Source organism: Stegostoma tigrinum, chromosome 9, assembly GCF_030684315.1.
Source record: "Stegostoma tigrinum isolate sSteTig4 chromosome 9, sSteTig4.hap1, whole genome shotgun sequence".
Classification (NCBI taxonomy): domain Eukaryota; kingdom Metazoa; phylum Chordata; class Chondrichthyes; order Orectolobiformes; family Stegostomatidae; genus Stegostoma; species Stegostoma tigrinum.
The window spans coordinates 13283644-13306644 of NC_081362.1; the positions used below are offsets into that span (position 1 = coordinate 13283644).

The 23001-nt window shown below is 38.9% G+C and overlaps 1 protein-coding gene across 1 annotated transcript in view; it reads right to left on the reverse strand.

The window, feature by feature from the left end:
* The window catches only part of xrn2 (5'-3' exoribonuclease 2), a 96075-nt gene that overhangs the window by 42266 nt on the left and 30808 nt on the right, over positions 1–23001 (reverse strand). Inside the window, exons 15-19 of the mRNA XM_059648347.1 lie at positions 21976–22107; positions 11098–11210; positions 5834–5969; positions 5121–5228; positions 905–994 (exon numbers count right to left, since the gene is read on the reverse strand). Of these exons, the coding sequence (XP_059504330.1) occupies positions 905–994; positions 5121–5228; positions 5834–5969; positions 11098–11210; positions 21976–22107 (579 nt within the window). The remainder of the gene's footprint in view (positions 1–904; positions 995–5120; positions 5229–5833; positions 5970–11097; positions 11211–21975; positions 22108–23001) is intronic.

A 23001-nucleotide genomic window follows, 5' to 3' on the forward strand; every position in this document is an offset into this window, starting at 1 on the left:
TAAGAGGAATCATTCAATATATTCCTGTCAGCCTGTCAAGCAATTAACAAGGATATGCATTTACAACTACTATTTATACGAATCCTCGTTCTCATTAGGACACATTAGCATTTTGTCCAAAAGATCTATTATTTTCTTATGAAAATTAAATGACTGAAGATTTGCAAATCACAGTTAAGATTAAAACAGTGTTTCACATGCAAAAAAAAATTCAATGTAATGGTAATTAGGATAAGAACGATCATAGTTCAAGGGATATTACATATTATACTTGCAGTAATGTCCTTGAGGCTTTTTGAACAAAACTCAGCATTAATTGTGTTACACTTAGTTAGCTTTGAAACGAGTGACGGTTAGCTGCAAGTCGTGCAATTGTTAAAAAAAATGTACAAATCTTATTTATACATTGTTTGGGTTTCCTTTACTGTATACGTTAAATTTTATTTCAATCAAGTCATGTCAACATTTATTTTTGATGAGCTGCATGTTAGTGAAAGCCAGGTTACATAACCCCTCTAAGAGAAGTACAATAAGTACATCACTTTTTGTATCATCTAAACCTCTCATCTCACAATACGCTGCAAGCTATTATTTGGTTTGACTATTCCCACAATTGATTGATTACATTGTACACTTAACCTTAATGTAGAGGGAAAATGAAAATTTTAATTTGGACACAAAAGTCAAGAAATGAAATAAATGTGTTTTAATGTGATCGCTGTGAGAACACCAAATTCTGTACTTCACATCACAAATTAGTCAATTTTAAAATCTGTTTATAAATTTGAAATATTAATTTTCATCACTGACAGTATCTATGTATACATTTACATAGGCAGATCACACAAATTATCCATTCTGAACTACACTCATGCCATAATTTCATTATTTGAAAAAAACCTACCGGATTCTCCATCAGGGCCCGCCATGTCTTTGGGAGAAAGTTGCCACTTGCTGCAGGAAACACTCCCATCAGTTGTTCCAGTGGTTTGAACTGCATACAAAAGATTCATGCACGTTTAAGTGTAAACATTCAGAACACCACAGCTTATATTCACAAGACAAAACGTTCCGCTTAAAAATATTAATCTTCTGTATAGAAAGAGAAGCTGGGCAAGTGAAAAGAAAAGAAGAAACGAACGGAGTAGAGAACAATAGAGAGCAATGGTTTAACAAATGCTGAAACTTGGCTCATCGATTCTTGGGGGTAGGAGAGGTGCTCGAAGAGGCTATGAAAATGTAAAGCTTAAATTAGGACTGAAGATAGACATCTGTGGTGAACAATCTACCAAACCATGCATCAAACTTGTAAGCTTATGTAGCTCTGAATATTCACAGACACTAGGTAAATGAACGGTTAGAAAATCTGTAGTAACAGGATATGAATCCAGCTTACTTACAAATCAGTTAAAAATTATATGCCTTGCATACAGAGTTTAAAAAATTTATTCACAAACAGATTAATAAAACGCAGCTCCATAGCAAACTTCCCTTGAATCAGATTGGTCAAGACCAAGTTAACCTTAAAGTTTTCAAAGGAAAGGTGCATCAGGCAAAAATTAAGGGAGACTGGTACATTGTCAAAGGAAGAGAGAACTAATTTTACAAGTGTTAAATTAGCATTTAAAAATTCACACTTATGGATCCTGAACAAATTTACTGGTACCACTCAGGAGGGGGTCTAGGGCCAACTGCAAAACACAAGACAGTCCAAGGAGGTGAAAGGAAAATGATATCTCATTTCAAATTTTTCAAAGAGTGGGAAAGGTGAAGAGAACAAAGGGGTTTCTGGGCTCGACAAACGCTGTTATTAACAATTTACAAAAAAGTTGACAAAAAAAAAGAAAAAATAATTAATCTGACATGAGAGGAAAGACAGATCACTCTTGCCCCTCCCACCAATGGAGTATCTCTCTCTTGATTCTATTAATCCCAAGCTGGAAGAACAGCACCTCCTTTTCCACTTGGGGACCCTGCAGCCTTTTGGACTCAATATCAAGTTCAATAATTTTAGGGCTAGAACTCTCTCATGTCTTTGCCTGTATCCCCTTACACCAGGCCCTGCTATCAGAGTTTGCCATTATACACAGCCCATTGTTTGCCACTAACCATCCCCGTTAATAGCTATTCACCATCATAGCCAGATCGTTATTCATTCCTTTGCCTATCTAACTGCTCTTCTCTCTCTTTGGGCTCTGTCCACACCTTTACTCGTTTACTCCTTATGCCCCCCTCACACCATATCTTCTGCATATCGACTGACCTTTTACTTGCTACCATCAATTCTGAGGACCTGAAACGTTAACCTCTGATTTCTCTCCACATTAAGTATTGTTAAGTCCAATGTTAGGCTGCTGAGAGGTTAGTATGCTTGCTGGGAAGTTCATAAGCCAGATAAGTAAATTACAAAATGGGTAAAGGATAGGATGTCAAGTGTGTAGTGGCAAGGTGTCATGTGGGTAGGATACCAAGTAGGCAGGATGCGATAGTGCAAGATGGCAAGGGTGAGTGATGAGGTTGTCTGTAATTTTTTTTCCTGTATTTTTGGTTGTGGACTTAAATGAGGAAGTATTACTGTGTTTTGAAAGTAAGTAAAGTTACACATACTGCAAGCACCATTTACTCAGCTACATATTCCAGCAGTAGTTGAAGCTTGTGGACTTCATTGCCGCAGAGTGCAGTGGAGGACGGGACGTTGGATGCCTTCAAGGCAGAGATCGACAAATTCTTGATCTCAAAAGGAATCAAGGGCTATGGGGAGAGTGCAGGGAAGTGGTGTTGAAATGCCCATCACCCATGATTTAAATGGCGGAGTGGACCTGATGGGCCGAATGGCCTTACTTCCACTCCTCTGTCTTATGGATATCTTTAAGAGTACCTGGAGCTAAAAGATGCTTACAAACAGGACTGTAAGTCAGCACAAGTAGTTGATTGATAACCGGTCACTAGACCACAAATCTTTGATAAAGGCCTTCTGCTTGCCAACAACTATATGATTAGGTGGTAGCTGAACAGCTTGGGGCTGCAAACAAGACATTGAGAAGATGTGAAGACATGGTGATAAAAATCAAGCTGCCAGATTGCAAACCAGCAGACGTCACTCTGGACATTAAAGAACGCTTTCTTGCTCTTCGATCACCTGACTAGTAAGTGAGAGACATTGCTGAAGTAAGGCCTTCCTGTGAAATGTCAGGAAGTCTGCCCGAGGCTGTGGGTGAAGAGACACAAGGCAAGACCTGCTTTCTCAACTTGCTCTGGTGACCACAGCTCAAATCTGACAAAACGTCACTCACCCTCTCGTCAAGTTAACACATTCAGATACTCGATTCTGATAATGGTTGGTTAGAAAATAAATTGGTTTACCAGTGTAATGGAGCTGGGCTTCTTAAGATGCAATGTTGAGAATTTGAATGAATCCAGCATTTATCCTTGTGATCGAAGCATATCCTTGTGTACAAGATGATGAGAGGCAAAGATAGAGTGGATAGTCAGAGACTTCTTCCCAGGCCGGATATGACTATTACAAGGGGGCATAATTTTAAGGTGATTGGTGGAAGGTATGGGAGAGATGTCAGAGGTAGGTTCTTTACACAGAGAGTGATGGGTGTGTGGAATGCGCTGCCGGCAGTGGTAATGGAGTCAGATTCATGAGAAACTTTTAAGCGAATCTTGGATTGGCACATGGAGGATAGTAAAATATAGGGGTATGCAGGGTAGTTTGACCTTAGTAGGATAATAAGTTGGCACAACATTGTGGGCCGAAGGGCCTGTACTATGCTGTACTATTCTATGTTCTATGTTCTATATCCAGTCTCCATCAGCTCAGTGGCTCTTTCTGGTATGTGCGGTAAAAGCCCTTCGAGCCTGAAGAAAACCAGTTTTCCTTAGGCAGTTGCTTTAAGTTGTGACTTTTAATTAATTAACATGTCATAGAACTTGAATAAATTTTTGAACCAGCCACCAGTGAAAATATCCAGAGAAGGAAGACCAAGAGCTGCATTCTGACCAGGACAAAAATCATCTTAGCAGATCCTGTGAACAGGGACCACTAAACTGTTTTCCTTTTGTCCATAACACCCATGTGTTTTTCCTGTCCGTGTCTGATTATAGCCATGTTTAAGGGAAGCAAGTAAGAGGATGAGTGTTTTAACCAGTAGTTATTTGCTGACAGTTCATAATCATTTACCTGCAGCTACAGTCTAATTATTTGTACTAAGTAGTAATGCTTGTTATGTTCAGAAGCCTGTGCTTTCTGTCAACCTGTATTGGGGAAATAAAATTAGCTAAACTGGAGAATTACTAACATTTTTTTAAACTTCTGTGACAATTCTGGAAATATCAGGCCTTGATTACCAGCACCCTAACCCAGTGAGATATAACAAAGGGTTTAAGGTAGGTTGGGAAAAACCTGGTCTTTTGGGCGGGAGAAATCTGGTCTGTTGATAGAGCAGGGAATGGTGTCAAATCACATGTGTTGGCTGTCTCAGGAGATATAGTTGGCTTGCAAGACATAAGAATGGGGAGAGTTCAACAGTTACCCTGGAGCTAGACTAAGTATTTAATTGCCTAACATTACATGAGTAACAATTTATTTAATTTCATCAAAATCTTCTAATTGTCAGATTAACTTAGATCCTCTGGAAGAGTTCTAAGAATGGTGCGATTGCCCAGTGTAATCTTCAATTTCATAGGTAATTCGTTTTGGAGTCTGCAATGATGGGGATTCTGCAGGATCCCCGTTTGCAACTCCAATATACACTGAAATAACTACTGTCTGGTCAGCAGAATATCCATGCCCACTTCTCAAATATAATGAGCCACTGTAATAATTCTGCAACCTCTAGCTATCAACACTATACATACAATAATGGAGAGACAATCATTTTCATTCCTGTATATAGAGGTGATGAAATAACCAGAAAAAAGTTATCTTAATCTTTATGTGGCAATACTAGGAATTCCTTCAAATCACACTCAAAGACCAAGTGGTTACCAGTGGTAACTCAAAGTTCATTAACTTGCATATCGTGAGGCTATAACTTTTCAGAAAGCATTTTAACACAGTACACGATACATTACCATAAAGTGCAGCACTCACATTTCTGAGAGTTGAATCTTACCGGTTTTGTTCCTTTCTCAAATGTGGAAGGCATGTCTTTAATGTCCGAGAAATCTGAAGCAAATGGTGCATAATGGAATGGATAGAACCATTTCCAGGAAGCACACCCCTGTTAACAGAATTACACGCTATCAAATAGAATCATTCACCACATTTAGCTTCTCTAGGGGCATATGTTCCAGAGCATGCACTGAATTGTTACATTGCAAACAGGAGTTATCACAACCTTAGAATGTTCCGAAAGGCAAAAACATCCAGAAGAAATTGTTTTAATAATTGAGAATGCAGACTTTCCAGCCTGGAGTACTTTTTCCTGGCTGGGTTACTCTTGGTTGCTTTTAAATCTCTTCTTATCCATCTCCTGATGTTTGCAATGAAATGTTCTGGGACACTTCCTGTACCTTGGATTATCAGAGGAACATAGGAGAAAGACAGTGTCCAATCTGACAGTGCCCAGTTCTGAGGAAGAGTCACCAGACCCCAAGCATTAACACTGTTTTTTCCTTCACAGATGTTGCCAGACCTGCTGGGCTTTTCCAGCAACTTTGTTTTTGTTCTTAGTCTGATGAGTTATTTTATAAGGGAAAGATAAATGCTCAATTCCACAATACTATTCCCTCCCCTTTGATGTCCATCAGAATTCTCAAGTTGGAATCTATTACATGCTGCAATTTAACTCTGATAAAACAGATCACAAACGAATAGGTTACATACCTGGTAATAATATTGAAGAACCCAGCACAGACCTTCAACATATGATGCCACAACTTTTCTGCGGAACTTATCATCAGAAGCATCAACGTCAAATTTGTTTTTATAGTAACGTTGCTTCCAGCCCTCTTCCCAAAGCCTGCATTGTAAAAACAAGACTTTTTTGATGAAATGAAGCACACCAAATTTGCTGGAAACAACCCAATTTAAAAAGTTGACCGAAATGTAGTTATGTTTCAGCTTCCCTTACTCTTCAAATGCAGTTTATCCTCAGCATATGTTAAAGCAAGATCAAGATGCATTCTCTAATAATCTAGCCACTGAAACATAGGCAATTTGATCCTATTTCATTCATTTCTTATTTGTTCGTGCATCCTAAGACAATTGCTGCCTGGAACTAAACACATCATTTAACACAATCATGTCATCAGTAAACCAGTCATATTTAGACAAACTAGGATCAACGACTTGATATCTATAAAAACCAATGGAAAGATTTGTTGAAACCTCACTCGCTCCCCACACTGCGCCGATTGTATGGTCACACCAAAAGTTTTCGAAGTACAAAACTATTGCCCACTCCACCTTAAAGTAATCAACATAATTCAGTTCAGTCAAGTGGATGGAGACAGGGAAGTATGTTAAAATAATGCAGCATTTTGCTTTCATTAAATGGAACAATTTCTCCGTTTCAGGAACTAAACACTCATACAAAATGCCCCTAGGTCAGATACGGCATAGAAATTAGAATGGAACCGAACAGAAGTCAGATTCTCTGTTCATGCTCCATAATCACTGCTACATTCAGCTACCATGCTGGGGGATTGCAAGAGAGGCAGAAGTACTCATTCTGCCTTCCCTCCCGCTGCCCAGTTGTTGCCACTGACGTACACGAAGCAGGCCTTTTTGGGTTGCATGTAGACTACATGAGGAAAATTCCCAATTGCAATCCAAGTCAGAATGCCATGGGAAAAGCAGAAATCACACATGGAAGGGGAACCCCCAAATGAAGATCACACATCCAGTCATACTGGCCTACTGTGCACTTAGCAAGACGCATGTCAGAAATGTCTATCAGGTAGGAGATCTTAGGGTGCTGCTAATAATAAAGTTGTGCCCACTCTTTTAAGGTAAATATACTTAACCCCAAGATTTGTGTCAGTTGTGGCATAGGCAAAGTAGTCAGAAGTTCCAGCCTGTTGCACATCTAGCAGTTTAATGGCTCTCCAAGGAAGATATTGCAGCAACTCTTAGAAAAAGCCCCAAGAAACCAATCACTTATCTAAACACTGGTCTAAAAGAAAGCCAGTCAGTACAAACAGCACTCTATACACATTCCAGATACTTACTTCAAGTCAAACAGATGGTGACCTTTGTGCTGACAAAACCTTCAGTTTATTGATTTGTTTTGTGTGTTTTCTATCCTCACAAAAACAAACACTCAAGGTCTGCAACTACTACTGTGAGAGTGCACAACTGACTGGAACAATCTTTCCAGAAAGTGACAAAGAAACAGGATAAAGAAAACATACAAGAACAAAATAGAGAGCACAAGCTGGTCTCTTGAGGGAAGCAGACGGCAACAAGGATAAGAAAAATTAAACAGGACGATAACTTGAACCTGCTATTTTTATTTGCACCTTCCACATCTACAAGAATTCTTAAGTTGTCCTGGTCAATGAAATACTTTTAATGTCACTCATGTAGAAACTGCAACAGTAAGATGCACACTGTCATCAAACAGACCAGCGTGCCAACTATACAGTGTGGAGAGACCCCAGTGCCATCTGATGGCAAGAGATGCAGGGGAAGGTCATGAAGAACTTTCAAGTGATAATAACCTGAAACATGCCACCACAATGATTTCAAAAGGAAACTCGATGGGCCCTTGAAATACTGCAGAAATCAAGCGTAGGAGCAGGACAAACTGGATTACTATGGAATTATGGACTCTACAGGCAGAACGGCTTCCTTCTGTTTCATAAATGACACCGACTATATCCATTTTTTCCTTGATAATACAAAATGAGTACAGTTCAAAACAAACCATTTCTCAAATATGTAGGACATACAAAGCAGATCCTCATTATCTAAACTGCCCGTGATTAAAGAGTTAAGAACATCTTTTGGATTAGACAGAGAAGTTCAAAGATGCCGAAGGCTTTAACTTGTCCTCAATTTACCAAATGAAAATTATTTCTAGAATTATCTTCAACCTCAACTCACTCAATATTTTACAAAAAATGTTTGAGGTACAAAACCTTTTCTACAAGTTGGTAAGACACCTGTACCTATGCTGCTCTAAATCAAATTGTGGTGTTCTTGCAAGATTTGGTCCGTGTGCTTAATTATATCTCGTCGCTCAATCAGAATTTCAGCTCCAGGGTAATCACAGAAGATTAAGAATTAAAATACTGACCACATAATAGACAGGTATAAATTAGTTGGATCTCTAATTTGAGATTAGCATCATATTCATAGTGATAAGCATACGAATGTTCCATCCAGCTCATTTGATATTGGAAGGTAAACAGAGTAAAAATTATTTTAAGTGTGTGAATATCAAAAGTAAATGTAGAAAATGGCAGACAAAATGTTTCACGGATGTATCCCCAACTCCCAAACAATATCTGCTTCAACTTTCAGAGATTTATAAAAATACATAGAGGGAGTCAAGTACCCTTTAGAGAGAAATCAGGAGGTCTAAGAGGAGACTTGGAGTGGCTTGAGCAGATAAAGGTGAAAGAGAATCCAAAGGGATTCTACGAGTACACGAAGACAAAAGAGAAACTCGGGAGAGAATAGGATCTATTAAAGGTCAACAAGGTCATCTATGTGCAGAGCCACAAGAGATGGTTAAGATCCAAAATAAATATTTTTTGACAGTATCTACCATCAAGAAAGGCATGGATGCTACAGAACTTAGTGAAATAAATAGTATTGTCTTGACAACACTCCACATTTCAGAAGGGGTGGTGCTGGAAGTCTGAAAAACACACTGAAGGTAGATAAATCCCAGAACCTGAAGAAGTGTATCCCAGGACTTTTGAGAGAGGCTAGGGAGAAAACTGCAGGGCCACCTGTGGACAGGTGAAGTGCCCAAAGATCAGCGGGTGGTTACTGTTGTCCTATTGTTTAAGAAAAGCTGCAGGGAACTGCCTGGCAACTACAGACCAGTGAGCTTAACATCTGAGGTGAGTAAGTTGTTCGATTGGATTCTGACAGACAGGATCGACAAGCATTCATTTCAGACAGTCAGCTTGGCTTTGTGCACGGGAAATCATGTCTCACAAATTTAATTGGGTTTTGTTTTGAAGGGATGACCAAGAAAATACATGAAGCCAGTGCCTTCTTGCATTTTAGCAAAGCTGTTGTCAAGGTACTGTAAAGTAGGTTGTTGAGCAAGGTGACATCTCACGGGATCCAGGGAGAGCTAGCCAACTGAATACAAAACTGGCTTGACAGTATAGACAGATGGTGGTGGGAGAGGGTTGTTTTTCAAACTGGAGGCCTGTGACCAGCAGTGTGCCACAACGACCGGTGCCGAATCCACTGTTATTCATTATTTACTTGAATGATTTGGATGAGAATTCAGGAAGCATGGTTAATAAGTCTGTGGATGACACCAGAGCGAAGGCGGTCATCTGGGAATATAGCGAGATCTTGATCAACTCGGCCAGTGGACTGAGGAATGGCAGATGGAGTCTGAGATAAATGCAAGGTGCTCCACTCTGGGAGGTCAAACCAGGGCAGGTCGTACACATTCAACAGTGGGGCCCTGGGTCATGTTTTTGAACAAAGAAATGTAGGGGTTCAGGTTCATAATTCCTTAAAAATGGAATGACAGGTAGACAGGCAGTGAAGGTGGTTCTCAGCATGCTTCCTCTCATCAGTCACAGCACTGAGTATGGGAGTTGGGACATCACGCTGCAGGTGTAAAGACATTGGTAAGCCACATTTGGAGTAACGCGTGCAGTCCTGGTCTCACTTCTATAGAAAGGATATTATTAAACAAGACAAAGTGCAGAAAAGATTTACTAGGATGCTCCCTGGACTTGAAGGTTAGAGTTATAAAGGAGAAGCTGGACAGGCTCAGCCAAATTTCCCCGTAGCACAGGAGACTGACCTCAAGAGATATATAAAATCATGAGAAGTATTGATAAGGTAGATAGCCAACAGCTTTTCCTCATGGTAGGGGAGCCTAAAACTAGACAGCAGAGATTTAAGGTGAGAGGGGAGAGATACAAAAAGGTCCAGAGGGGTGGTTTGTTTTACACAGAGGGTGGTGACTGAACAGTTTGCCAAAGTTGGTTGTGGGGTCAAGTACAATTTAATCATTCAAAAAACATCTGGACAGGTACATGGATGGGATAGGTATGGAAGAATATGGACCAAGTGCTGACAAATTCAAATAGTTCAATTGTGAAAACTGTGCAGCATGGGCAAGTTGGGCAAAAAGGCCTGTTTACATGCTGTAAACCTGTAACTCCATCACTCAAACGCAGACATAAAACGTACAATAGCAAATTTCAGACAGCAAAGTTTGTAACATGTCTTAATAGATTCCTTTAAAAGTAGAGTGTGATATATTTTAAGAAATTATCAGGTTCATTTGCAATAATGTCTAGTTTGGAATAATCAGCTCAGAAGAATCTGTGCAAATCTCTGTACGTGTATAGTACTGGTGATAAAATAACAAACTACAAAATAAGCCATCGGTATACAATGACACCACTGTTTTTATTCCAGCCATTAAAGCTGTCAATTATTTTAAACTAAAGTCAATGCTGCCGCTTAAAAGGTCAACTACAGTTCATAATACTTAGTCTTAAAGTATTCTCCACCAAACTCCAGCCAAGCCCCTTCCACCGCCATGCAAAAAAATGGTGCACTATATGCATTTTTGTAGTACCCAGTGACAACCACAAAGATGAAGTGGAAGGAATGGGTTAATGTCAGTACTAGCACTCAAATTGAATACTCATATATTTACATAAAAGAGGGAAATGTCTAATTGACAGTTTGATCTCAAAGCGAGAAGGGACTTTTAATAGAACAACCTACTTGATTGATAAATTTGCTCCTCAATCAACAGCTCCAATGTCTCAAAATGCTTTGCTAAGTGTTCCTGTGCCTCCACATTAATTACTACTCGATAAACAGAAAAGCTGTTGATTATTTTCCTTCAAATTAAGTGGTATTAATTAGTGCGGCTATTTTAGGAATTTGCTGAACAGCTAAAGAAAGCAACCAGCCAATAACAGCACCTGATATTATCTGGTGGTTCATCGTCATCATCATCATTATCCCCATTCTTCCTCTTCGTTCCTAGAGGTACTGGGCTTCCATCTGAATTAGAACTGTTATTGTGAGCTGAAGTCTACAAAATTAAAGAGAAATGAAAATTTCCTTCATAAAACTGTAAATGTAGCAAGTGACATGACTGGCACAAAAATCACAGCTCATGATGAAATGTTACCTGCCATATTAGCGTCGTATGCACTTATTAAAGCTATAAACCAGCAAGTCACAAATGCACCTCAACATGAAATGTCACTGAGCCTGATGGATCAAAAAAAAGGCCTACAAGCCCACAATCAAAACTATGTCTAAAAACGATAAGCATCACTTCAGTTAGTGAAGTGAACTGCTGACTTCTTGAAATAATGAAGAGGCGCCTGATTTCAGACAAAGACTTGTACAACATTTTTTCATTCTGGAACATTTCCTTTTACGATATTTTGTAAAGGGAATCATCACTTTGAGAATATAACGTTTTATCAATTTTATACATCCATGTGTGCACTTTTGTTTTTAAAAAATGTGTTGAACTCTGGATGAAAGCAAAGTTTCTTCCGTTCCACCGATATCCGCCAGATCCAAGTCAGCAACAGGTGTGTGCAGTTTAAAAAAAACGCAAAAGTTGGAGGAAAGATACTCTAGTAATTGTTTCAAGTACATCCTTTAATAATGAAGTGCCAGCATTGATTTCTTCTCCTGAGTGAAATGCAGTCTGACTCAATAAATAAGAATGTTTTAAGTGTGCCCATTTGAATTGTTTGAATTAGATATGCATACCAATGACTTGGCAACATTGCTATTTCCAAGATGAAATGGCTGAAACCAACACTATTAAACTGCTGATTAGCTGGCAGTATAAAGCCAATTAGAACCAATTGGGGTTGTGGGGGGGTGGGGGGACGCAGTTTCAATCCATATATTGTGTTGAGTTTAGATGATCTCGAATGCATCAGCACAAACAATTTTAACACCAAGTGTGTGGAGAGAGTAAACAAATCTCTTCAGGTAGGAATTCCAATGCATATTACAAGCATGCCCAGTGAGTTAATTTAAAATTCAACAATGAATTCTTTCTGTGTTAAAAAAGAAATGAATGAAACAACAGGCCATGGACACCATTAATTTTCCCTCTGAGGTGTGCATGGCTATGCAACAATCAGAAATGTACAGATGCTAAAATAAAAAGGCAACTTGCTGAAAGGAGCTCAAGTGGTTGGGGAGGCTGAACAGCAAACCCCAATGAGAAAAGTCTGGGCAGCCAGACAGAGTGGAAAACAAACAGCTACAGCGTTTAAAGGTAGTGAGTCTGGAACCAAATATAAAGTCTGATTAGCATCAATTGCTCTCAGTCAGGATACAAGCTATTCTAATTAGGCCTTAAACAGATCTGTGCTTCTAACTCTGATATCCAAAACCAAGAAGAACTGTGAGAAAACAAGGTGTCGAGCTGGATAAACACAGCAGGCCAAGAGCATCAGAGGAACAGGAAGGCTGACGTTTCGGGCCTAGGCCTTTCTTCAGAAATTCTAGGTCCGAAACGTCAGCCTTCCTGCTCCTCTGATGCTGCTCGGCCTGCTGTGTTCATCCAGCTCTGCACCTTGTTATCTCAGATTCTCCAGCATCTGCAGTTCCTACTATCTCTAGAACTGTAAGAAAGTTGGGATGTAATCAGCTGCAGGAGAAACGGAGTTTCAGAAAATGAGAACACTCTAGATTCATCATGTCAAGGGGTGTAGCACAGGGATAGAGGTTCCTACTGCAGACTGGACTGTGTGCAGTTGTTAGTCCCAAAGTGAAATGCGCTTCATTTCGCAGTTCTCAAGCGCTCTAGACACAGTCTGGATTCAAATGATCCAGAAAGGCGCTCAGCAACAAAAAGTCAAAGCTATTGGGTACAATTAGTCATGTTAAGATAAACACAGTCCTGGGTGAAATGGATCAAAGGATTTCATCTTGATGAACACAATGCACAAGTTTATTGAACCTCTCCAGGATTAGGAATATTGCACAGGAAATCAGATTTTGTGAAATTTACTTCATAAATAAATGAATGGCGATATGACAGAATTAATTTCCAAATCCAACTTCCAAGTTGTTTATATATGACATCAAAAATACATCAGAAACAGCAACCACACTCCTTAGACCCCATAACATCATGACTGCACACAAACCTACATCAACACTACGTCAAATGCTATCAAGGACTAAAGATCCCGTACAGACAGGAAACAGGACTAACATAATATACAGAATCCCACGCAGTGAGTGCAATAAACAATACAGTGGGCAAACCTGGAGGAAACTGACAACCAGGATACATGAACGGCCAGTTGGTAGTAAAAAGACACGACTAATATTCAACTTGTCTCAATACACAATGAAGGCCATCAGTTCAACTGGGACAAAGTGACTATAATGGGACAAGTGAACAATAGACATGCAAGGAAATTCCTGGAAGCCTGGTTCTCAACACGGGACTCCATTAACAAACACATACAAACAGACCACATATACAGGCCACTGCTAAAAAAACAGAACTTGAAGTGACAAATCTCACCACACCAGAGGATCATATAATTTCAGAACGGAACAGAACACCAACGCTTCAATGAGGGGCTGCACTGATGATGTTGCTGAGAACGGTAATGAAACATCTGCACGCCACGGAACAATTGCACCCACAATGCAAGCCACAAATTTTTGCTAAGACCTTGAAAAAAAACTCCTTTTATTTTGCAATTGCAGCTATCCACCTCAAAGCCTAAACCCTTGTCTCAGGAAAGGGAAGTTAATCTCCCAGGAGAGGGCAGAGAGGAGAGCGAGTGAGAGCACATGACAGTGTGTGCAAGAGCAAATATGCAACCTCTGGGAGAAGGCCAATATTTCCCCAAAGGTGCAAATACATTCAACTGGTAAAGTGAAATGTACTTGTTAATTGAACTAAACAGGTATCTCACAAGTGAATAAAAACAAAGTTGCTAGAAAAGCTCAGCAGGTGTGGCAGCATCTGTGAAGGAGAAAACAGAGTTAACTTTCCAGGTTCGGTGACCTCCTTCAGAACCAAACTGAATGCCAGTTGGCTGAATTTTATAATGCGAGCGGCCTATGGGCAGGAAGTGGTGCTCAGATTAGATGCTAGTTACTAGTGTAAATAAAATTTCAAGGTAAGATTCTTTACTAGCAACCAGTATAAGTAAAATCATGAAACTTTGATAGGGAATTCATTTCCTGCTTAACTACCTGGCTGCCCATTTTAAATCAGATTACTAAAATACATTTACTCTTCAAGTGACTACAGATTATCAATTATTAAATCTGCAAAGTGACTTGGGATCCTTGCTAGAAGCTAGTGGAGTTTTCTAATTTCAGACACACTATCTTCCACATTAAGTACTGCAAGTTCAGGTGGTGGACAGTGAAGTGCAAGACCTCTACTCTCACAAATGAGATTGCCAGATTAGTGTGAAACGAAGTACAATATTAGGAAACAGCCTGCTTAAGGGGACTGGATTGAGTCTTCCTAAACTCATCTGCTCTTCACAGCCTCAAAAAAATTAATCCCACTGGTCCAGAAGTGAATTGAAATCTTAAAAAGTGAACCATCCACTCCCAAGCTTTCAAAATCTGAGCATGACACCAGCAACTCAGTTGTTTCATCAGACCCTTTTGTGCCACTCTGCATTCAAAACTAATCTTCTCCATTATTTTTGAAACAACTAAAAACCACTTTCAAGGAGCTCCTGAATAAAATCTACATTACAATACATGTATCTGGCTAGGTCAGGCCACCACATAAAATCTGTTTTCATATTAAGCAGGTGAAATAATGGCGGTCTTATTTCTTATTTTTGTTTTGATTTTGAAGTGTGTAAAGTCAACTGGCACAGGCTAATACTGAAGAAATTTCATATCAACACCCAGACTCTTGGCCTCATGAAACATCGATTAAAGATTTCAAGTTGTACAAAATTCCTTCATCGATCTCTGTTGTAACTCAAATGGAACGAGGGCAGTAACAATCAAGTCCCATTATTCTACAAGCTGTTATAAGTATGTAAATCACCAATTAAACCACTACGATGAAAACAACAATTGCTGGAGATCCCAGAGGGTCAGGCAGTATCTGTGGAGAGCGCAAACTAACTTTTTCAGTCGAGATAACTACATTAGAGCTGAAGTGAAACATGTAGGGGACAGCATTTATGCTATAGTTTTGAGGGACGGGGGGGGGGTAGTAGGAGTAGGGCACTGGGGGAGAAAAGGTGTTAATAGTTCAGATCAAATTGATTGGAATGAGAGAATGGCAGAACAATGGTGTGTTGCCTGCCAGACTCGAAAGGACAGCAACTGAGATGGGGGGTGGAGAGGAGGGGAAGACACGAAAAGAAAAGGAAGAAACGGTTCATAATTTAAAGGTGATTAATTCAATTTTAAGTCTCGAAGGCTACCCCCACACTAGTCCTCATCCAAACTATAGCATAAATGCTGACCCCTTCACACATCACTTCAGCTTTGATGAAGGGTCATCTAGACTCGCAACATTAGCTTGTTCTCTCTGTGGATGCTGTCTGACCTGCTGTGCTCTCCGGCATGGGCAGTAACTTGTTCCTATGAGCCACTATGACATTCAACTTATCTGACTTCAACTGCTTTCTGTAACAAAAATAATTCACATCAGGTTTCAATCACAAGAAAACAATGCAATTGGTAGGAACAAGGCCAAAAAAGTACTAACTGCTATGCAACTCCTTTAAAACTTCAAACACATATACACAAATACAACAGAAAAAGAAGTGTCTTATACAAATTCTGAGAATAGTAAAACAGAGAGAAACAAACTCTAAAGTTCATGAGTCCAAGTATAAGAAAAGTTGACTTTTGCAGATTTTTGACGTTTTAAAGCGATGTTTCAATAGCTGACTGGGTTGGCCTAGGTCCTGTCTTGTGCTAGAATTCTCTTCTTCCATCTTCCTCAAGTATTGTCTTTTTCATTCACAGAGAATGAGCGAGAGACATTTCTTCGCTGCAGCCACCCAACAGGTCTGTGAAAACTGCAGCTTAAAAAACAAATCCATCTGCCATTACAAAGCATTTTTTCTCCTTAACCTCAAAAGACTCCTGATAGAAACCCATTCTGTCAAGCAAATTCATTGCTTTCAAAGTAACAAGCAGTGAAAACATACACCGCACAATGCCACTTGACTGTGAATTTGAAACAGGATTTACTTTTTAAGCTAGATAACTGTGGTCAACTTCCATTTTCCAGTGTAAAGCCCAAAACTTAAATTACAGCACCTAAACTCCAACTGGAGAGGGTGAGAACACAAAATTTATTCTGTAGCTTTGTGTCCCTTAAATCAGGTACCTGTATGATATCCTACCACAGACGTTATACATAAAAATCTACAATCAAGGCAAGTCTCCAATTATGCATCTCCTCTGGAAGAAGTTTAGACTGATTTCAGGAAGAAAAGCAATACAATCACTAAGGTGGGAGTTAAAAAAGGACACTTGGTTCATCAAGTTTGCTTGATCTATTATATGCACCACAACATTTTTACCTCTGCTATTTTGTTGAAGTCCTCTTCTGTTTATTTAATGTATGATCAAAAATGATATGATATTTTCTTTTTAAATGCTTCAATCATTGATAAGGATAGATGCAAACACAGGACCACAATGGTACAGACTTAAGGGCTAATCAGGAAATGGGCCTGAAAACTTATAACAAGCTTCATTGTGATCTAAAAATTAGTGCAACAATTATTACAACATATTCTTCTTCAACCTCAAATCTCATTATCTTGGGGTCCATGGCAACCTCAGACTTGTTTATAGTACATACAAATGCAACACGTTTCCACTAGACTGAAGCATTAATGTTTTAAAAAGCCAGGGGTCAAATGAAAAACAAATCAAATGTAATAAGTTATTAGTCTTTTGAGGACCATACGAAGTGTTTCTGATAGACAGCATCTACTAGTCTACAAATGACCGGAATTCTTCTGGAAACAAAAATTTACGTACTATTCATTTCTCAGAAAGCTATGATAGCCTATCTCAGTTACATTCAACAGTCTTTCTCATCAAGGATGTCAAGCTAACACAGTTATAACATTCTTTGACCAGTCTTTTATAAACTGGAACATATTAGTCAACAGCATGGTACTCAATAGTTTAAAAATTATTTCACCCTGACTTCTTTGCATTGTCAATTTTTTGCTGCTTATACACAAGAACTCAATTTTCCATTATGGCTTTACTACTGACTTATTTTCTCCACACATTCAGATGTACCTAGTACAACGCCAACTTCTATTTATACAGTGCTTTTCAAGTAATGCAAAATCCCAAGGTATTCATAGAGGCATTGCGTCATTCAGTACAGAAGTAGACTCTTCGTTCTAATGCATCCATGCCAACCAAGTTTCCCAAACTGAACTAGTCCCACTTGCCTGTGTTTGGCCCATATCCCTCTAAGCCATACCTATTCATATATCTGTCCAAACGTCTTTTAAATCTTGTACGGGCATCTACCATTTCTTCTGGCAATTCATTCCACATATTCCACATTTCTCTGTGTGAAAAAGCTGCCCCATGAAATCTTTTTCCTCTTACCTTAAAAATATGCCCAGAGATTTGAACTGCCAGTCTTAAGGAAAATATCTTGGCTATTCACCTTATCTATGCCACTCATGATTTAAAAAGCCTCTGTAAAGGTCACCCTCAATCTCCTACACTCCAGTGAGAAAAGTCTCAGCCTTCCAGCCTCTACTTATAACTCAAACTTTCCAGTCCCAGCAACATACTGGTAATTCTTTCTTGAACCGTCTCCAATTTAATTTCTCATTTGGAAAGGATCAGTGTACACTTCTTCAAAAGTGGCCTCATCAACATCCTGCACAACCTCAACATGACATCCCAACTCCATACAAAATTGTTTGAGCAATGTAGGCAAGCGTACTAAATGCCTTAACCACCCTATCTACCTGTAATGCAAATTTTAAACAACTATGTACCTGAACTCCTAAGTTTGTCTGTTCAACAAGACTACCTATATGACAGTTGATATTATAGCAGACAAACAAAATCTTGAAGAGAAAGATGTTCTCTGGACTTTCTTAAAAAGCAAAAATGAGATACAGAGGGAGAGTGGTTTAGGTAGGGAATTTCAAAGTCTACTATCTACTTTGGAATCTAATTGAAAAGTATTAAATCATCTCACACTTAAAGCATTTCCCCTGGCTTTTCTAGGAAATGTCAATTTCTCATAGCTACAATTCACTAAGCAAACAAGTTTCTGAATTTGCAAACTACAAATTTTAGTGTGATCAACGACATTATCCCCAGCTGGCTGACAGGGATATATACAGGCTAGGTCAAATGCTCACAATTCCTTCTCCTGTCTAGTCAGGTATGCCAAATTGCTCAAGTTTTTTACACCGGAAAACATGTCATGCTTTGCAAAGATGATCTATCCACATCAGTTAAGCCAAAATCACATTAAAGACATCAATATTACCATGCCAGAGGCAGGTGTCACAACTAATTATAACATTTCCAGACATTTATAGTTAGTTTTTTACACAGTGAAAAGACAGTATAATAAACTCTGAATTCACAGCAATTTCAACACCGCCACTTATCAAATTTCCATGTTGACAGAATACCTCCATTCAATTTCATTATCCCGTTTTAAAAAAAACACATTCAATGTACATTCATGCTCTTTTCCTGACATCAAGGCTTTTGTTAATATAAATGAAGCAGTTTAAAGAAGCGACAGTCACAAATTACAAGTCTACATGATGTCTTTTGATCAGGTGTTTTCCAAGCAGTTTTTTTTTGGTGCAGGGAGGTTTGGTGAAGGAGAGGTGTTGAATGAGAAAGTGAGTGGGAAGGAAGGAATACTTGATACAGAATCATCCCTTCCGCCTAGCCTTTCAAATTCCTTCAAATACAAACTCTTCATCCATAGCAGTTTACTTTTTCCAAAATCTGATTTTTTCTAAATTCTGAGACTTTATCAAGCTCTAGTTAGGCCCCATTTAGAATACTGTGTCCAATTTTGGGAACCACATCTCAGGAAGGACATACTGGCACTGGAGCATGTCCAGCGGAGATTCACACGGATGATCCCTGGAATGGTAGGTTTAACATACGATGAACAGCTGAGGACCCTGGGATTGTATTCATTAGAGTTTCGAAGGTTGAGGGGAGAGCTAATAGAAACTTACAAGATAATGTATGGCTTAGAAAGGCTAGACGCTGGGAAGTTGTTTCCGTTAGGCAGGGAGACTAGGACACGTGGGCACAGCCTTAGAATTAGAGGGGGTCAATTTAAAACAGAAATGAGGAGACATTTCTTCAGCCAGAGAGTAGTGGGCCCGTGGAATTCATTATAACAGAGTGCAGTGGAGGCCGGGACATTTAATGTCTTCAAGGCGGAGACTGATAAATTCTTGATCTCACAAGGAATCAAGGGCTACGGGGAGAGTGCAGGGAAGTGGAGTTGAAATGCCCATCAGCCAATGATTAAATGGCAGAGTGGACTCGATGGGCCGAATGACCTCACTTCCACTCCTATGTCTTATGGTCTTAAATAATCCTGTGATGCATTAGCTCAAAGTATGCAATGTACCTTTAGGGGAAAGACGTATTCTGTCTTTCTGCCAGAAGTAACTTTTAAACATCAAACAAAAGAAATTTCAGATTTGACATTTAAATGATCAAATAGGTTTTAATCAGAAAACTGAAGGATTCCAACATGCATGTTTTAACAGTTCTGAAATCTATGCTCAACTCCAAATCAAGTGTCAAATGCAAGATGCTCAAGGCAACATTTTTGAACTCCAAATCTGGATTCATAAATGGTGTGGCACCAGTATCTGTAAAGGTGTATCAGTGTAAACGGAGCCAGGTTTTGTAACAAAATAACACAGGTATACTTATTGCTAGAAATTCAGACACTAGAGTAATATCTGTGGTTATTCTGTGCACAAATAACCACAACTAGAATATGAATAGACTTGAAAGGCGAAGTTGAAGTTAATACATTTGCAAATCACAAAACTGTTTTAAATACCAAATGACAGAACAACATACAAATTAACAGCAGCCAAGGTAGTTGGCCTACGTAAATAATCAGAAGTTACTTGCAAATCTTCAAACTCTCACAAAGACACAAAACGAAACATCAATGAACTTCTCTAACTGAAGTTTGTGGGCCAGGGGAGCATAATCAGACCGACAATGTACAACTACACTTTTTTCTGAGATAGCACTACTTTTTTTTAAGACTAAAAATCAGTTGTCAAATTGAAGAAACCAGAAGTCTTGCATCAGGCTGCATCACAAGAAGAGTACAGACCATCAAGCATTGACATTGAGGGAATTTGACCTGGATGTCATGAGCAATTTTCCACTTTAGGGAGTTACCTCATTTGAGGTCACAAAGAGCAGATAGCAGACAACAGATCTTCAAAAGCAAACAATGCATCCAGAAGACTCAACAAATCGTGTAGTTTCAGTGCATAGAACAAATTCAGTATACAAAAGTCACAGCCTTTATCATTATGTTCTATATTGCAGAGTCATTGGTTCTGTGGTATTGTCATTTACATCCCCTACATTGTTTCCATTACCACTGCCTCTGCCACATCCTCAAGATCTACTAATAAGACTAATTCACAAACACCGTACTCTCGGAAATAGCTTACATCAGCATCAAGGGCATCCTTCTGCACTGAGTGGGTCACATTAATTGCCAAAATTGGGTTGTTCAAATTGAACATTCGTAAATGAAACAGAGGGACTCTCTGAAAACTTTTTAAAGACACCCTGAATAAGATCCATTCGTGTGCTAAATCAATTGTCACCAGTGGGAACGGTGTATACCATACAACATGATTCCAGAAACATTTATATCAGGAGAGTCAGAAACATCTTTGAGACTGAGCAAAAAGCCAGCATGAACGAGAAAAGGATAAGAATAGATCTAATTACCCACAGGAGTAGATACATCTTCAACTACGGCAGAACCAACCAACCAGATAGGTCTCATTAGCCCACTGATGGGTCTGCAACTGATAAACAGTCTTCTTGAAATTTCACGTGGGGAGAAATGCCAGAAAATTTCTGTGATATGGTCAAAGTAAAAGATATACCAGAGGGAAATAATCAGAACCTCTCATAGCCAGGCATGTTACTTGGTGAGAGATAAAAATGAAAAGGAATTTGTTGCTGTAAAGCCAGCGGTTTAAACTAACAAAATTATTAAATAGAAAAATTATGAGTCAAGGATTCATACTCTGTTCGGATTCCTCTCCCCAGGTTTAGAATAACCTTGCCTGACAGCCTTCAAAAAGCCCTGTAAAGCTTTCTTACAAGCTACGGAATGAAATAAATGTATGGAAATAGCGTGCAGCTAGAGGAAGTGGCCTTCAATGAGAATGCTGTATAAAGGGCAATATGGAACAATTTTCAAAAATGGCAGACACGCTTAAAATTTGAGATCAGCAAACAATAATAGCCTATTCTAGGATGCTCCCAGAAGCTTGTAAAGGAACTTTTATAATTAAAATCTAAATGCTGGTCATGGGGGTACATTCGCTTATAAAATATAGCACTGCTTTTTAGGAACAAAAGCAAAAACATTTTCACAACATCATACTTAAACTTGAGGCAGCTTTGTAAACCATAGAAGAACTGCAGCATCTTAGAACATGATTATAAATGTGATCTTTTGATTCAACAGTTCTATCATTAGTTAATAAAGAGACATATATTTATATCTGGTCATAATCACATCTTTTGGCACCTAAAATCTACGACTGTCTCACCTTATTTTGTACTCTCATTTCATAAGCTGTTTGCCTTGCATTCTGCAGGGGCTGTGGTTTGCCTCCATCATTCCGTTGACCTACAGGCTGTGGGGCAAGCTGTCCACCAAGAACAAAAGATGCTGCTTCTGTCTAATGAAAGAACAAAAATGGCAGAGTTGCAATGGTTAAAAAGTGAAAAGACTCTAATTTATGCAACAAACTACAAATCAAGAAGTGTCTCAAGATACTTCAATAGGATACAACAGAAGGAAAAATAACAAACTACTTCCATGACAAATCAAGAGAAAAAACTGACGCAAAATGTAAAAGTTTTATTTGAAACAAAAATCAGGTAAGCTTGCTATGGACAATTGTGTGGGACTTTGATTTATATAAACAATGGACAAATCAAACCTTCACAACAGTTTCCTGGTACATATTGAGAAACTAACTAGGAATTAAATGATTTTAGATTTGCTGCTCTGCAACAAGGCAGGTCTAATTATAAACCCCAATTTAGTATAATTCAAATCCATGTTAAGTTTGAAAGCAACAGGCTCCAACCCCAAAAGACTCCAAAATTTTAACACAGCCAACTACAATTGATGTAAACGGAGAACTGGCTAACATTAACTGGGCAATTAAAGTAGAAAGTACGTCAATAAAAAAAAAGTGGGTGATACTTAAAGAAATAACCTGAAACATTTAACAAATATACATGCCATTAAAAGTAACAAACTCAGAATGATATATCCAAATTGGGGCTTCCAAGGAAATTTAAAAATAGCATTACATTTTCAAGATAGGCTTAAATTGTCAAAAAATTGTCCCAAGTATAAGCATTAGGATAGTTTAACAAACAGCACCAAAGTTATTTAAGAAAAGAAAGAATTGAAGGAACGTTTCTATTTTAATTGGTCATAGGGTGTGGGTGTTGCTGAGTAGGCTAGGATTTAATACCCACTCCTTAAATACCCTCCAGAAGGTGATGGTGAACAGTCTTCTCGAACTGCTGCACTCTGTGGGCTGTACTTATGCCCATAG